Source organism: Bactrocera tryoni, chromosome 3, assembly GCF_016617805.1.
Source record: "Bactrocera tryoni isolate S06 chromosome 3, CSIRO_BtryS06_freeze2, whole genome shotgun sequence".
In the NCBI taxonomy this organism is placed as follows: Eukaryota; Metazoa; Arthropoda; class Insecta; order Diptera; family Tephritidae; genus Bactrocera; species Bactrocera tryoni.
In genome coordinates this window covers 79,722,057-79,740,286 of record NC_052501.1, presented here as the reverse complement: position 1 = coordinate 79,740,286, position 18,230 = coordinate 79,722,057, and the positions used below count along the sequence as shown (strand labels likewise).

At 29.9% G+C, this 18,230-nt stretch overlaps 1 protein-coding gene across 6 annotated transcripts in view; it reads right to left on the bottom strand.

Moving 5' to 3' along the window:
* The window catches only part of LOC120771420 (trehalase), a 43,631-nt gene that overhangs the window by 6,545 nt on the left and 18,856 nt on the right, over window positions 1–18,230 (bottom strand). For 3 of the 6 annotated variants that reach the window (XM_040099403.1, XM_040099402.1, XM_040099407.1), the window contains exon 3: window positions 6,722–6,742. The exons of 1 other annotated variant lie outside the window; for it this stretch is intronic. In XM_040099403.1, the coding sequence (XP_039955337.1) occupies window positions 6,722–6,742 (21 nt within the window). Of the gene's footprint in view, window positions 1–2,422; window positions 2,878–6,721; window positions 6,743–16,480; window positions 16,500–18,230 lie in introns of those variants that run through there. 2 more of the 6 variants (XM_040099406.1, XM_040099405.1) reach the window with 2 other exon arrangements.

Here is an 18,230-nt window from a genome sequence, read left to right as displayed (position 1 = left end):
CCCTAGGAAGGTTGATTACATATTTAAACCTGCTGAGGTTGTAACGCTCCATTAGCAACTTGGCATGGCGCATGCCTTGGAGTTGTTGCTAATACCTCTCTCTGCCTACTCCTACTCCGTGCACCCAGATAAGGTGCACTTGGTTACGTCCCGATAGACTGTTCAGCCGTTCTTTTCACACCTACTTTGATCTATGCTTTACTTTGATTGCGTTATACAATAGCTTTTCGTGCTTTTATTCGCACAACTCTTCTTCTACCCTAAGTTAGAGGTGCCTTCAAAGATTTTAAAAACTATGGCAATAAAATTCGATATCTTTATTGTTGAAAATAATGAGTAAGTAACCATTATATGTTCACTTTAATATTTGTTTATGGTATAACTTGCGTTAAAATTAGTATTTTATTATCCAGGAAGAAAAGTGTTTTAAATTAACTTGTTTGTGTTTTTAAGTGTAAGACTTATTTAATTACACTTTTTAACTAACGTCAACTAAAAATCTATTTTTATGATGTTTTTCCCAAGCGCGCCCACACATTTTGTATATTCTATATAGGTATGCCGGTAGATACATATGTCACACATTTAAATTGCACTTTCATTCAATTTAATGCTTGCTCATTTAGAGCTGTCAGCGATAATTTCACTGCAAATTATGGCGAGTTTTCAACTTTGAAATTTCACCTTGAAAAGTTGCGCTAATGTCACATGCATTTTTTGATGCTTTCATGTGCAGCAAGAAGCAGCTTTCCGAAACAAATTCATAAATTGACTAACGCAAAAAGACACGTACAGTTTTTGAATTTAAGCCAGGAATTGCTGGTATTTTGCACAGCTGAGGTTACCCTTATGAAATTCCATACCAAGCGCGCACTTATTATGCAACTACTTCAAACACTTTTTTTTTTTAAGGGGGAATTCTAGTCTAGAAATTTGAAAAAATTTAAATTTTTTTTCCATAATTCGATCGTTTAGATATTCAGAAATATCTCTCTAAAAGGATTTTTTAAAATTCACATTATTACCGAGGTTATAGCCATTTTAGTGAAATGGCGACTGCAATCATACTACTTTTTTCGATGCCAGAATATCTCAAGTTCTAATCAGCCAATTTACTTAATATATGGCACGTATATTTTTTAAATATCTCTCTATCACATGAAGCAACAAAAATAAAAATCTTAATTTTGTAATATTGGGTAGTCGAAAAAGTCTTTTCGAATTTCTAATTAAACCTAAACTAATATTTTTATATTTATACTAATAAATAAACAAATATGTATCATTTTGGTTTCGAAATCTCCAGAACGGAAGCGAGCGAAATATTGTTGTGCTACACGAACTGAAACAGCATCGTCTCTGTAAACTTCACAAATTTCATTGGTGGCTTGCGTGGCATTCTTCCCTTTTTTTGAAAAAATTTTCAAAATATAGCGAATTTCTTCATTATTTTCAACTTCCCCGAAATAAATTGTTTGATAAAATCTCATCTTTCCAACACCATATGGTATGACACAATGTGATTGGTAGCACTGGAGATAAACGACTGCAACGACATCTATTGACAAAATACGAAAAGACTTTTTCGACTACCCAATATTTTTAAAAAATTCAATTAAGTTAAAAAATAAGTGAAAAAATTGAACTTTATTTTGAAGCAGCCGATATTTTATGATTTTTTTTTCAGTTAAACCAGAACTATACCTTCGATGGCTTATCATTTTCTACACATTTATTGGTCGGTCAAAAATTATTTTTTTTTGGTATGTGAAAAATTATCTGAGACCAAGAAGTTGCATTAATTTTTAACATTTTGATTTTATACACTCAGCTGTCTCTCGTGGGCAAATGAAAGTAGCGCCACTTTAGCTAAAAGTGTTATCACGAAAAGTGTATGAAATTTAAGAACAGAAACTTACGTAAATATAATTTACACTTTATAATTAACAGTTCATTGTCGCTTGGTTTTTTTAGATATCGGAACGGTAACCGCACGCGCTAACGTTAAATATGATATGTTTAACAGAAAAAAAATACTAAGAACTGTTCAGTTAGTATTAGTATATAAAATGATGAGTTGTAACACAAAATTAAATTTTAAATTCTGTTGGGTTCGATGCCTACTAGTTTTAACGGGTTACATGGGTTTAGTGGTTTCAAAAAATCGATCTTTTTTTTGTCTTATTAAATTATACAACCCCTCTAGAATATTGTTCTAAATTTTCAAGTTGATCCGAGTAATAGTTTCGGAGATACAGCCTTGAGAGGCTTGCTAGGCTAAGTGCGTCGTCTTTAAACGCGTTTTTCTCGAAACTGTGTTTTTGAAGTCGGTTCACGAAATTTTACACAAGCCTTTGAGATACAATGCATTTTCACGAGTTTTATAAATGTACATATATTTTTTTGATAGCTCTTCACTTACCAAGATTCCGGCCCCACGGGCTCGTATTGTCGCTTCTGTATCGCATTGCTAGGGATCGTATGCCCAAAGCTCGCGCGCACGCATAGATTTAGAATAACAAGCGCGCCAATGGGCATAAAACGCGTGCTTACAACGCTCCTGAACGCAAACATTTTGCCTTTTACAGTTTAATTTAATAATACTTTTAATAAATATGCTTAATTATGTAAGTAACGTTTAGCTCCTTGTTAGTGGAACGTGATTCATTTAAGTGTAGATTTACGAAAATAATACTTTTGGTTTGATTACTTTTCTTATGACTTATTTTTTTATTGTAATTTAAATTCGACTCGAAATGGTTTCGACTTCGATTTCCTTTAATGTTTTTCTGTGCTACACTTTTTTGTCGGTGAAGCGAAATACTGCTAAGGAATTGATAATTTTATTTTGAATAATTTTACACGTTTAAATATATTTATTTTTTATATACTATATGTATATGTATTTATATTTTTTTAATTTTTTTTTAAATTTAATTTTTATACATATTTTTTTTTTTAATCTTTTTTGTATGAAAAGGAATGCACAAACGCTTCTTTTAACCACTTTTTAGGCTATTTCCTTTTCCATGCACAGATTTTATAATTTTAACACAAATTTTATATTTTATTTCAATTACGCGTAAATATTTCTTTCTTCACACACACACACATATGTACGTATGTATTAAATATTTTCGCACGTCTTATTGATGTAAAGACAAATTAATATTTAGTATGCCAGCTGGCGGACGCGGATATTATGCTCGTTTATACTCGTTACTCGTACTCGTGTGTATAACGATACAGTTTTTTACAACAAGTTGGAGACTTCCGCTAGCAACGCCGCAAATGACGGAAGTGAGGGCTAACTTGTGAATGATCCACTCTAAAGCGTTTCTGAACTATTTATTTGTGGATCAAGGCAGCAAGTGTACTCGCGAATATATATAATCGGTATAACTAAAGTACTTGTGGCATAGCATACACGAGGATACACATACGAAATGTAACTTGTATTGGTATTGGTTTGCGAAAATTGAAGACCACATTTTAGTGTGAATGAAAGTTAAGGTTATCGCTACCCTATAGGGCACGGCATGAAATGAAAGCTGATTAGTGGGTGTGACTTTGGTATCCCAGCGCCTTTTAAATGGTATTCTAAATGAGTATTTTGTGTTGAAAACTTTCCTAGCCTTTCTTGTGTTTCTTTTTTTTAAATTCTTACATATTACAAAGAGTTTTTATAAATTTTTTACACTCGACAATATTTCGATTTTGTAAATTTTTTTTTATGAGAAATAATTTAAAAAAAGTTTGTTAGAAAAAATATTTAAAAATTATTATTAATTTAGGCTATAAAATATTATTAATTGTAATTTTTAAATATTTTTTTTTAGAATTTTTGAAATATTTTGTTAGAAATAATTTTTAAATATTTTTAATAATTTTTAGTAATTTACAAAAATTTGATAGAAGTACATGAATGTTTTATTAGATTTATTTTTAAATATTTGTATAGAAAAAAATTTTAAATATTTTCGTTTTTAAGTAATTTTCAATAGTTTGCTAGAAGTAATTTCTAAATGTTTTATTAAATTTATTTCTAAATAATTTGTTAAAAAAATATAATATTTTTTAAAGTAAATTTTAAATGTTTTATTAAAATAATTTTTAAATATTTTGTTTGAAATAATTTTTTAATAATTTTCGAAAATTTGTTAGAAGTGATTTTTTAATACTTTGTTAAAAGAAATTTTTAAAAGTTTTTGTAAAAATAATTTTTAAATATTTATTTAAAATCGGCATCGTAGAGTCCTTTCTGTAATTATTTAAAAGTGATTTTCAAACATCTGTTAGAAACAATTTCTTAATATTTTGTTGGATTTACTTTTAAATATTTTGTTAAAAAAATTTCAAAAATATTTTTTAAGTAATGTTTATATGTATATAAATTTTGTTAAAATTAATTTTTAAATATATTGTTAAAAATATTTTTAATTTTTTGGAAATAATTTTGAAATATTTTTTAAAAAGTAGTTTTCAAAAATTTGTTAGATGTGATTTTTAAATATCAAAAAAAAAAATTTATTAGATATGTATTTTGTTAAACAATTTTTTAAAAATATTTTTTAGAACTAATTTTCTAATATGTTTCAAAATTAATTTTCTTTCGGTTTTGAAAAAGACCTTGATATACATTAGAAAAAGTTTTCGATGTTTCTGGAAAGCCTCTCTGTAACAACTCTCCTTTCTGTTTTTGGAAAAGGTTGCATTTCTATATGTTAAAATTTTTGGGACCCTTGATATTCGGCCTTTTGCCTGCTGATTTACTACGTTCTTACCTTTACGTAGCTATTACGAAGCTGTTTTGAACATTATCATTCATCATTTCAATGGAACATTAAATTTTATTCACTGTTATTAGCTTTGTAGTGAAGAAAATCAAGAAACGCAAAAAAATAATCGAAATTTTTGAATTTACAACATTTTTAAGCTACACTTAAGACGTTGAATTTCCTACAGGGTACTTTTATTCTCGTCTAAAATCATATGTAAGTCCATGTTCAGCAAGAATTTGTCACACACATATAAATAGCATATGTATGTGTGCATGTGTGCGTTTATGGGTTTATTAATGTTGCGACAAGCTGTGTGGTGGGCTCAGCGTACTTTTCTATTTTTAAACTGACCACTAGTGAATTTAATCGGTAATTGTGAAAGTACCGTTATTCGTCACACGAGTACGCGCATAAATTTGGACTTTTATACGTTTATATGTATGCATGTATGGGTGTATGTATGAACTTATTTCTGTTGTGACTTGTGGCGTTACGTTTAATTTGAGTTCGCCTCAGGAAGTAATTGTGGCGACTATTTTCGTTAAACGACAACTATGAAATATTCAACAATTTTTAAGGACACACACACTTATATACATATGTATATGTGAAGAAATTATGATAACTATATGCATTAATGCGTACGTAGGTGTCGGATTCTTGTTTTTTTTTTTTATAATTAGACAGCGAGTGATTATGCAATTTGTCGGTATCATGACACAACTTTTGGGTGATATTTATGCAGTTAATTGTCGATGCATTCCTTAGAAAAAGTATGTATGCAAGTAAGAAATAGTATATACTCTCATTCCCACGCTCACAAAAAACCTTTATTTAAAATAAATATCTATGATTAAAGGAAATATGTGATTTTGAACTCTGATCAAATTTGAATCGGACTTACATTGCGATTTTTATCACGGGTAAAAATTGAGCAACGAGCCTGTTGAAACTGTTTACAGAAGTGTTTTGGGTAGTCTACTTTATCACCGAGCATTCAGTGAAGGTCTTGCCTCATGCGAGACGTCTAGCCACCACTGTTAAAGACGATAAAATTAAAGAAACAGTGCTTAAAAATGGTTATGCTGGCATCAGCGAGATAACAGAAGATCTTAACATCACTTATGAAAAGAGTCAATGCAAGACTTGTACCAAAAGACAGAATTTTTTTTTGCAAAAATGTCAAGTAGAGGCTGTAAAAGAGAAGCTGGACAACTTAGCTGAGAACGTTAAGCCATCAAATGCATTTATTCTTTTTTATGATGCAAATTCGTTGTTGGACCGAAACTTCTGTACAGCATGTAATGTGTTTGTAAAAAATTGTAATTTTTGCATGAATTTGCGCATTTTGTTTATTTATAATATGTAACTGTGTTATCTTTAGCACTTTGGATGGGTAGCGTTTGGGCTGACCGTGCAAACAGGCGGGTGTTCTTTAACTAGGCCGGTTAGGCGCTGATAACAGCGAGTGTATGCATATATGGGAAAATTTCCTTGTCTGTGATTTCTAAGCACTTGACACCATTAAGTCGTAGTTTTTGCTTTACAATTCTAATTATTGTCAAAGCTATTTATCTAGTTCTTTAATGCACCGTTGTAACTATTTTTTGAAGGCTTTGGAAGTTACTGTATGTGCTAACGCATATTCCGCATAAATTTGCATTTTGAGTAATATTTGCAATTTTTTTCTATTTTCATATCTTTGTTTTGAACATATCTTTTTTTTTAGTTTTTTTAATATGTTTATTTGCATTTTTTTAATTTTTTTTTGTTTTTTTTTAAATTTTTTTTTTATATTTTTTAATTTTTTTTTTAATTTCTGTTGTTACTTGTAGTATATAATTATTTTTCGTGAAACCTAGCTGCAGACCTCATTCATTCACCTAATCGGGTTTCAGGTGAAAACACCTAAGAATGATTGATTTCATATTTGTACTTACAATTGGGCATCTTCGGTGGCGCTGTAAATGTAATTTTGGGAAGGAAAAAAAAAGAAAAAAAAATCATAAATTAAATATAAGACTTGAGTGATTAATAATTGAACAGTGGGGAATCGTGTTATCGTATACATGTGCATTATATACATACATATATGTACATACATACATATATGTACATACATACATATATGTACATATATGCTTTTAATTCTAGCTTAAAATATCGCTCGTACAAATCAGACGCAATTTTTGGAAGCCTCTTACGTCATTGATTATTGCCGCAAATTGTTGAATTAATCATACATATTAACATTTAAGTTGACGTATCTTTATCCATATCACATACACGCATACATACTTAGGATATATTTATATACATACATATGCACATCTGGGTACGTCTCACGTTTCAGACACTGGTATATGCAGTGTCAGTATATATTTAAGCACTTTTAACTAATTCAACGACGCAAAAAGCAAGTATTTGTAAATTGGAGAATGCATTGACTGAGATAATTACATTAAATAAATTAATCTAATTAAATTTGCTTTCTTTTTTTAGTTGACAAATTCATCGTACAAGCTAAGTATGTGTGTAGACATACATAAGCTTGTATATTAGGGTGGTTTAAACAAAATAAAATTTTTTTTTGCTTGGTACCCGGAAAAATTGATTGATAGAGCTAGCTTACCGTGAGGACACCTCATGGCTGTTAAATCACAGCACTTCAAGGCGCGACAGTCGCTTAAGCACTGGCCAGACACGGTGCCTGCGTTTCTTTTATAGAGCCAGCCTGCAGCCAGCTTACCGTGAGGACACCTCATGACTGTTAAATCACAGCACTTCAAGGCGCGACTGTCGCTTAAGCACTGGCTAGGCACCGTGCCTGCGTTTCTTTTATAGAGCCAGCTGGCAGCCAGCTAACAGCCAGCTTACCGTGAGGTCACCTCATGACTGTTAAATCACACCATATCACGGCGCGGCAGTCACCTAAGCACTGGCCAGGCACCGTGCCTGCGTTTCTTTTATAGAGCCAGCTGGCAGCCAGCTAACAGCCAGCTTACCGTGAGATCACCTCATGACTGTTAAATCACACCATATCACGGCGCGATAGTCACCTAAGCACTGGCCAGGCACGGTGCCTGCGTTTCTTTTATAGAGCCAGCATGCAGCCAGCTAACATCCAGCTTACAGTGAGGTCACCTCATGACTGTTAAATCACACCATATCACGGCGCGGCAGTCACCTAAGCACTGGCCGGGCACCGTGCCTGCGTTTCTTTTATAGAGCCAGCTGGCAGCCAGCTAACAGCCAGCTTACAGTGAGGTCACCTAAGCACTGGCCAGGCACGGTGCCTGCTTTTCTTTTATAGAGCCAGCTGGCAGCCACCTAACAGCCTGCTTACCGTGAGATCACCTCATGACTGTTAAATCACACCATATCACGGCGCGGCAGTCACCTAAGCACTGGCCGGGCACCGTGCCTGCGTTTCTTTTATAGAGCCAGCTGGCAGCCAACTAACAGCCAGCTTACCGTGAGATCACCTCATGACTGTTAAATCACAGCACTTCACGGCGGAACAGTCACCTTAGCACTGGCCAGGCACCGTGCCTGCGTTTCTTTTATAGAACCAGCTGGCAGCCAGCTTACCGTGAGATTACCTCATGACTGTTAAATCACACCACTTCAAGGCGCGACAGTCACCTAAGCACTGGCCAGGAACGGTGCCTGCTTTTCTTATATGTATACATAGATCAAGTGCCAACCAACTTTTTTAAAAATTTTTTTCAAACTCAGCATGAAAATTTTCAGCAAGGTTTCTCTACAGAGTGCCTTACGGAGTACATGCGTATATTGCCCGTTTTTAAATGACACGTGTAACGAGGTTATTGCAAGTATTAACGTAAGTAAATTAAATTTAATAATTTTCCGTTACGTTTGTCTGCAGTATGAGCGCATTTATTATTAATAAAATGTATGCCAAACAAAAGAATAAAATATCAACATGAGACTTCGAAATTCAAGTAAATAAGCAAGAATATAAGATCAAACTAAGGGAACCACGGAGAAAGGGACACTAAATAACAGGTTAGCGTACACATCGGATGTGATTACATCGACAAGATTGAATGAAATTTGCACTTAGAATTTCTTTATCAGAAATTATTTTATTTTTAATCGGTGAAAATATATGAATTCGATACAATTGTTAGCTAGTACAGAGTTTATGGTCAGAGGAAATGATTTTTGAAAAACCATTTAATAAATCATTTAATAAAATAAATATTTTTTGTGAGAATTGGCAATAACAGTGGTAGAATTAATCAACTCCCCTGCGATCTCTAATAAATTGTTGGAGCGGCAATAAAGTTTCCTGTTATAAAATGGCTTTCATTTCTAAATTTTTTCATATACTGATAAACAATAATAAAAGAGTAGGTGCAATAGCCGTTATAAAAAAACATATTCATACATATAGCACATATGTACTAACTGTTTTTTGACAGCAGGGGATTTGCTGATAACTCTTTGAAGCAGTCATTAATGAGGTTATATATTGCTGAAGTATTTTTAAGAGCTTCAAACACGTCAAAGTAGTAGAATAATGGCAAAAATTAAGTAATCTTATCTTATCCGCATTTTTAAAGGTTTACATAGATACGTGTGTTTTGCAGATTTTTAAAGTTAAAGTTCAATATAATCTTAATAATTTCAACAACATTTTCAGATTGCATATAACAAGTAGTTTCTTATCGTAAAAAAAGCAATGATTAGTTTATGCATGAGAAAGTTATAATATTATAGCGTTAGCGGACCCCATAGTAGACTAACTGAATTGTCAATTGGCATTGTTTGGCCATGGCGTTAAGCTCGTTTACTGCGCCTGACATAACGGATAGGGGAATACAACGGCTCAAAATAGCTTTTTTCTGTTATAATTCTAAGGCAATACACATATAAAATTAATAACATCATAGCTTTCGTTGATATTTATGGTGTTGTATAAATACGATTGTGAATTCCATAAAATCAATTTTTTTTCAAATACATACGTACATATATCGAATTTATATTTCAAAATTTTCTGAAAATTTGAAGTGGATCCGGCAAATACATAGATTCGGTTATGAGCTTATTTGTATGAATTTTTTTACATGGTGTAAATGCCTCCCAATTAATTAAATAAAATGCTACTCCAGAAAAAAATCACGAAAAAAACGGCTATTATGGGGTTACATGGGATTACGGGTTTCAGAAATCGAATTCTTATTGACTTATCAAATTCTACAACACCTCTTGAATATTGTTCAAAATTTTCATGTTGATCCGAGTTATACTTTCGGAGATACAACCTTGAGAACATGTGTGCTCGAGGCTTGCTTGGATAAGTACGCCGTCCTTAAACGCGTTTTTCTGGCCGTTGGCAAGATTTCTTTAGAACTACTCAACGGATCTTCATGACATTTTAAACAGGTCTTTGAGAAAAAATTCCTAAATACCCGAACGAAGAATTTTTTTTCCAATAAAACTATTTGAAAAAAGTGCAGCGAAATTTTCACTAAAATTTTAATTTTTATGTATTTAAAAATGTCTGCCAAAAATCCACTTTTTAGTTTTTTTCCTTCGTCCAAGTTCTAAGTTACGGTTTTAATTAAAACACGTATTTTTTCACTTTAGATGATCCTGTAAGGAGTTATGCTGCCAACGCGGCGCGTCCTTTTTCCTAAAGGTCACCGGAAATGGCGTCGCAATGGCCGAGTTCCAAACGTTTTTTTTTTTCAAAAATTTCAGAGTTTCTTTGCTAATAGTATATATTTGTAACAATAAAAAATTCTAATAACATCTTTCTTTTTTATATAAGAAAAAAATGTTGAAAAAAGGCTATTTTTTACCCAAGGAAACTCATTCAACCCCTTATTCGCCATGCGAGTGGATATATTCCAATAATATTAATAAAAATAAAATTAAACTAATAAATATATATCATAATGCAATCGAGTTAATTTTAAATCCATGCATTACGCCAGAATTAAGATAAAATTAAGTACACATTGCTGACGTTAAAAGTGTGCCGAAAAGTGTATTCACATAATACGAGTAACACAACTATAATTCCATATAGCACATTTGCTATTCTTTAATGATAAAGCAAGTCATTTAACAGATACTGATAACATATCTTGCGCGAGTTTAAATAACAAAATAAATCCTAATGAGTATATGAGGAGGAGGCACACACGCCCTATTCTCGTATAGCCATAATATTATATGATTATTTGGCTTAATTGACGAGAATCACAGTCTCGTTGACTGTTTTTGCGATTGTAAAAGTTGTGGAAAGTGTTTAAGTCGTATGTTACAAATATACTAATTAGTTGTTGTATGTGAGTATGTATGTATAAAAGGCACTTGTTGTTTAAAACAATTAAACATTATTAAATTACGTAATTAAAGGAAATTAATTTAAGATTGTCTAGCATGATAGACGCAAAATGTATAGAGCACAGAGTTTTGATTGCGTCATTAACGCACAGCGGGTCTTGTGGTCTTTGTCGAGTTTGTAAAAATCTGCAATACATTGTAAAATAATTCCTGTGTTGAAGAAATTGCGAAGTTCTTCAAGTCATGTCCAACAAGTTAAGTTCTTAGTAACTTTTAAAAATAACTATTAGTTCTTATAAAAGAAAATATTGCAAAGATTTCAAAAAAACTTCAGCTCATGCCTAGAAGTGTTGGAAGTTATTTTCTAGTCGTCCAACAAGCCTTTGAGAAACGAATAGCCCTCTTCGATTCGTCACTGCTCGCTATGATTAATATACAATTAAAGGAAATAAGAATAGCTTCTATAGCAACTATAATTCAAGTTCAAGCTTGTCAATAAATATACACTTAGAAGAAACAAGAAAAGCTACTTAACTATAATCTAAGTACATTAATTACAATAAGGGCGTGTGGTAACCTATTTGGTCGTTTGCCACTCCCCAATTCTTAGAAGGGTAAGATACAGATAATATAGCATTTATAAAGGCTATTTATAAATAATTATATTCAGAAAGTTGGTTGCTTTTTCATTATAAAAACAGTAGAAACATGTTTCGGAATTCATTTATAAAATTTTTTATTTAAATACAGGTCGATTAAAAAGTGTAGAAATTTAATGCACCAACCTGTTGATTATGAAACAGATATGTAAGCGAGATTGACAGGTTATTTTTATACAATATTTATATGCATATGCACAAATTCGCATTAACTGGATATGAAATGAAGTTGATTTAGAGGAGAAGATCTAAATTGCAATTATTAATATAATACAATTAAATATATAGATGTATAATTATGTACATATTTCTAATTGCATTAGGTACTTTGCCTTAGCTAATGAATATTTAAAAAAAATGAAAGTTGGTACCGAGCACTAATACTATAACAAATAAATCTTTTATATGAATAATGACTTTTTAGTAGCATGCGATAAATAAATGCATACATGCAATTGAGTATTAACGGTTGAATCTGAAGTTGAAGTTGTTTTAACATAAGCGCAATTAATTGATTTGGATTTACGATTTGCTATTAATGCTTTGTAAATCAATAACGGTACGTTGCTATCGGCTTCAGCTTATTTAAGCTGTAAAGAACGAGTACTACAAAGTGACGATTCGCTTTCAGTTTTCAAGTCGTAGCTTTGGTAATGGTTCTCAGCTTGTAATCATATTTCATTTGAAACCAAATCAATTTAAGTGCAGATGAGAGGACAGGCATCCCAATTATTGTTTAAAAAAAAAGTATGTATAAGGTATAGTCTAAAAAATATTTTAGAACAACGAAAGTTAGTTTTAATAAAATTAAAACAAGAGAAATTGTCAACTTTGGTGGCACCAAAGCTATAATACGAGTACTCTTCACAGGTGCATATCTTATGTCATAAGGAGTTATATGGGTTTACAGGTTTCAAAAAATCAATTTTTTTGTCTTATTAAATTCGACAACACCTCTAGAGTAATGTTCTAAATTTTCAAGTTTATCCAAGTAATAGTTTCAGAGATACAGCCTTTAGAACTTATTCTCTTGAGGTTGGCTAGTCTAAGTGCGCCGCCTTTAAAAGCGTTTTTCTCGAAACTGTGTTTTTGAAGTCGGTTGGCAAGACTTCTCGAGTGCTACCGACCTTCATGAAAATATACACAGGTCTTTGAGATACAAATCTTAAAGACTTGGACGAAAGATTATTTTTTTTTTTATTATAACTATTTTAAAAGAAAAAAATACCGTGAAATTTGTATTTTTTTATATTTATTTTGATTGGTCAGTTAGTATGGCAGCTTTATGCTATATTAGACCGGTATGACCAATTTGTTCGAAATTTGCGGGGTTGCCTTGCAAATAAAAAAGTTTTCCATAGTAGAACTTGATTTGGATCGATCAGTGTATATGGCAGCTATATCATATAGTGGAGCGATATTGATGGTGCCAAGAAATGAAAAGCTTCTATAGCGAAAAAGATGTGTGCAAAATTTGAGATCGATATATCAAAAACTGTGGTAGTAGTTCTCGTATGTACAAACTGCTGGACGGGACAAATAGACTACAATGGTATTTGGCCTCTAATAGCGACGCTGCTTTACATAGTGTATTTATATACTTAAATACATATATGTACATATATATTATAGAGTCACCCATGATTCCTACTCGGTGTTACAAACATAATATACCCTATTCAGGATATAAATACCGATTTCAATATTTCAAATAATTTAATAGTAGTCAAATCAGAGTTTGTTATTAACCCTTTAGACTATTTACAAACTATACTCATAACCATTTATTACCAATTAATTTTACATAGTACATAACTCTTAATTGTTGCAAATAATTTCACAACTTGTTTGCGAGCAATGCACTCCAGTGATTCTCATTGTATTTCAAACAGTGCTAAAGCTGAGTATACACTACACACTAGAGTTTATGACTAGAGTTTATGAAGCTAGTACTCGTATTCAGCAATAAGATCAGATATTTGTAAATGATTAAAAAGTGCTCGCTCGCACATCTTTTGACGTCGACTAAAGGTGCAAATATCTTGCATTATTTGCTTTTGCAAAAACATGCACCCACTGAAAAATCGCGATTTCGAGTTGTGAGACTTTAGACATTCACATGTAAAAGTACAATATTGTTGAAACTAAATGTTTCGTTAATTTGTAACGTAAATGTTTGCGCCTGCGTCAGAAGAGATAAATATCGCACACAAATTTTGTACTTCCTCATATTTCTATAGCGTCGAAGCTTGTGTATGTATGTATGTATACTGTGTATTTAATTTTTTTTTTTTTTAATGGGAAATATCGTTGGAAGTATAGGGGGCAAATATTGAAACTAGTTAAGAAAATTCTAATAAGAAAATATTCTTAACAGTAGTAATTGTATTTTAATTGCTTTAATTATTTACAGTAATGTATTAAAAAAAAAGTTTCAAAATAAATAAGTTTATTTCAAGTCATTTTTGTGGAATTTTAAATAATTTTTTGAAACTTATGAAATTAAAAACAAAATATTTAATATTTTTCTATAATCTACAATTTAATTTCATTAAATATTTTTTATTTAAAATAAGGAATGTTGTTTTAATTTGTTAGTGAAAAAATACTCGAGAAGCTTAAAAAAACTGTATATTATTTTGTATATATATTTTAATTTTTTTAATTAAAAATATTTTATTTAAAAATATGATTTAACAATTTTTTTTTGTTTTAATATTCGAGAAGCTAAAAGTATAAATTTCATAAAGAGAACATATTTAAAATCGTTTAATTTTATTTATTTTTTAAAATATTTTATCTAAAAATAGGAATTTTTGTTTAATTTTTTTTAATAAAAATATTTTTTTACAAAAAGTACTTTTGTTTAACTTCTTTGTGAAAAAATATTTGACAAGTTAAAAAAAATATTTTTTATTATTTTGTATATGTACATATGTGTGTATATATATTATTTTTTTTATTAGAGATACTTTTTTAAAAAAAGAATTTTTTTAAATTTTTTTGTGAAAAAATATTTGAGAAGCTAAGATATAATTTTAATTTCGTATAGAAAATATTTGTGAAGTTTAAAAAATTTAATTTTATATATTTTTTTTATAAATTAACATCATTTAATTTATCTTTTATTAAAAATATTATCTTTAAAAAAAGAATTTGAGTTGAATTTGAAATTTTTTTTTTAGATTTTTACTGATATAATATACGCAAAGCTAAAAAATAAATATCATATTAATCATATATGTATACAATACATACATACATATGTATGTAAATTTATTAATTTAAATTTTTTAACAAAAATGTTTTGTTTACACAAAAACGGATTTTTGATGAATTTGGTGATCGTAGAGCTAAAATAAAGTTTATTGTATGCTATTCAATAACAAAATTTTAATTTTTTCTCAAAAATATTTTTTAAAAGAAAAAAGAATTTTTTAAAAGAAAAAAAATTTTGATAAATTTATATTTTAAAATATAATTTAATAATTTATTTTATTTTGTTTTGTTTTTTAAGAAAAATATTTTATTTATAAAACACTTACATAGAGCTAAAAAAATTATTTTATACTACTCTTTAAAGCAGTTTTAATTTTTTTAACAATATTTATTTAATTGATAAGGATTTTTGACCATTTTGTAATATGTTTTTAAATTTTTATTTAATTCTACAATGTTCGAAAATAAATAAAATTATTTAAAGTTTTATTCATTATTTAATTTCTTATTATTTAAAACATAATTCAAATTAATTTTATTTTTGTTTGGGAAAAATATTTTATTTACATAAAAGCAAGATTTTTTGATGAGTTTGACGAAAAAAAAACATTTGGGAAGCTAAAAGAAAATTAATCTTATACTATTCTATAAAAGAATTTTAATTTTTTGTAGGAAATCTTTAATAAAAAAAAAAATGTTTAATAGATTTCTAAAAAAATGTATTTAAATACGCAATATTTACAATTGAAAAAGTTATTTAAATTCTTATTAATTATTTAAAATTTTTAATTTATTAAATTAATTCCATTTTAATTCATATTTTAGCAATTATTGAAATAAAATTTGAAAATTTACGCAGTAAATAATTGTTAAACTATTACATTTCACAATTTCTGTGAAAAACTAAACCATACAAATATAAATCAGTGCAGAACATATGTATATATTTACACATACAGTATATTTAAGTCACGTTTTCACATAAAAAAAATCCTAGAAAAAATGCAGTCAAGTGAACCCCCTTCTTGAAATAGCTGAGCATAAAAAGATTGATCCACACCGCAATTAAATGCGGTTAGAACACAAACACAGCTAATATTATAATAATCATTAATCAAGGACTGTGGCAACGCTTTCCATATTCCCATATACACAGTCAGTGAGCCCTTCGCGCACTATGACCGCACTTATTTCATTAATTTACAAGTTTGCAAACAGAGTTGCACTTGCGATGCACGCGCTTATCACTTTTTTTGCGCGAACTCCAAAAACGGTCAAACGGTTAATTGCGAACGATTGGCGCGGTCACCTATTATCACTTGCATACGCTGACTGATTATTCCTGCGATTAACGCATTCACGCAGTATTATTTTAATTACAAATACATATGTGTGTGTGTGCGCTATTTTAATTTTTTTTTGTTATTTATAGATTTATTTCATTTTGATTATCAGGGCAACAATTATTTAATTGTTTTGTGAAAATTGTATTTCTACATTTTTATTTGTCTGTCTGTTTGTTGTTTACCGGTCGAAATCAAATGTCGAACTGATCTGAAGTTACCGTATACATTTTTAAAATACAATCCAAATGTTGCTCGGTCGATCGCCCATGCCTGGGAAATATTTAACTATGCATGTACGTTTGTACATCTGTATGTAAGTATGTACTTGTATGTAAGTAAGGAGCAAGTACTACAGTCATAAGTATTTTATTGTATTTGTTTATATTTCATAAAATTGACAATAATCGCTCACTAACTCTTAAGATTTGTTTGTGTAAATTTTTCATACATTCTGAAAACACAAAACTCTCCTACGATTCTGATAATGAAATTTGTGCTCTCTCTCTGCGTTTACTTTAACTTTGCGTTGTAGTCTATGCTCTATATTAATTAATATTTTTGTTTTATTTCCGAACACTTATAAAATAATAAAATTTGTTTCTATTTTTTGTGTACTTTTTTTGTTTTGTTTTTGAAAAATTTACAACAAAATATATGTGAAATGTTATCTTTGCACAGTGGCTAATTTTTAAGTAAACTGCTTAATTTTATTCAGAAGAGAAGTGAGAAGAGAGTGCTTAGAAAACACGCTTCTATAAACATCTGAAGTCGATATAAACTAATTTATACAGTACTTGAACGAAAAAGTGTAAAAAGGAACAGTGGAGCTTTATTAAAAGCTTTCCGAATCATAAGCAATTATATTCAGTGCTTTAATTTACACAGTTCTTGACTGATCATAATGAAAATACTAAAAAGGAAATAAAATTCAAGATTTTCTAATCACGAGTTACTTAATTTATTGAAACTGTATTTGAAGAGAAGCTTTTGTATCCCAAAAGCTTTTTGTACTTTTGATGCTGATTCGTCATATTTTTGCGCGCTCTACGAACTTTCATTTTTAGCGTTAAAAATTTCCCTTTTAGTATGTATGTATGTATAATTGAGAAAATACTTGCCTTTTACCTTTAATTTCATATTTTTGTTTCTAGAGCTTTTAGTCATGTAAAAGCTACAACTTTTCTTTGGTTTCTAAAAAGCTTTCTTCAGTTTTTTTCTAAACGAGAGTATTTAATTTCAACTAATCTGTATTTGAAGAGCAATCACAAAAAAGCTTTCGGTGCTTTCGATGGGGTTAGTCTAATTTTATCGAACTCTTTTAAACTTCCTTTCTTTAATTTTAAAATTTTTCTGAAAAAAAGGTTGGGCTTCAAGTCAAGAGTATTTAATTTCGTCTAATCTGTATTTGAAGAGAAAGCACAAAAAAGCTTTTGGCGTATTCGGAATTTGAAGAAAAAGCACAGACGAGAGAAATGTTTGTCTTCAAGTCAAGAGTATTTAATTTCGTCTAATCCGTGTTTGAAAAAAAATCACAAGAAAGCTTTCTGTGCTTTCGACGGTGGTTAGGCCTCTTTTAAACTCCATTTCTTTATTTCTAAAAATTTGCATTCAAGTCGAGTAACTGATTTCGAAGACAAACTGTAGTTTCTAAAAGTTTTTATAACCAAAGCTTTCAAAATATACGGAAATCAAGTAAAAATTGTAACTTTCACTTAAAGCTTCATAAGAAAGGGTATTTTATCTAAAATATACAACTCTATTGACCCTCAAACGCTTTCATATATAATTTGTGACTTTTTCATGCAAATAATAAATATAGGTTGATAACAGTAACTTCAGAAAGTTCTCTAATCAATTTGTTTAAATTTGCAAACAATATTTAGTGGAAATCTTCAAGGCCC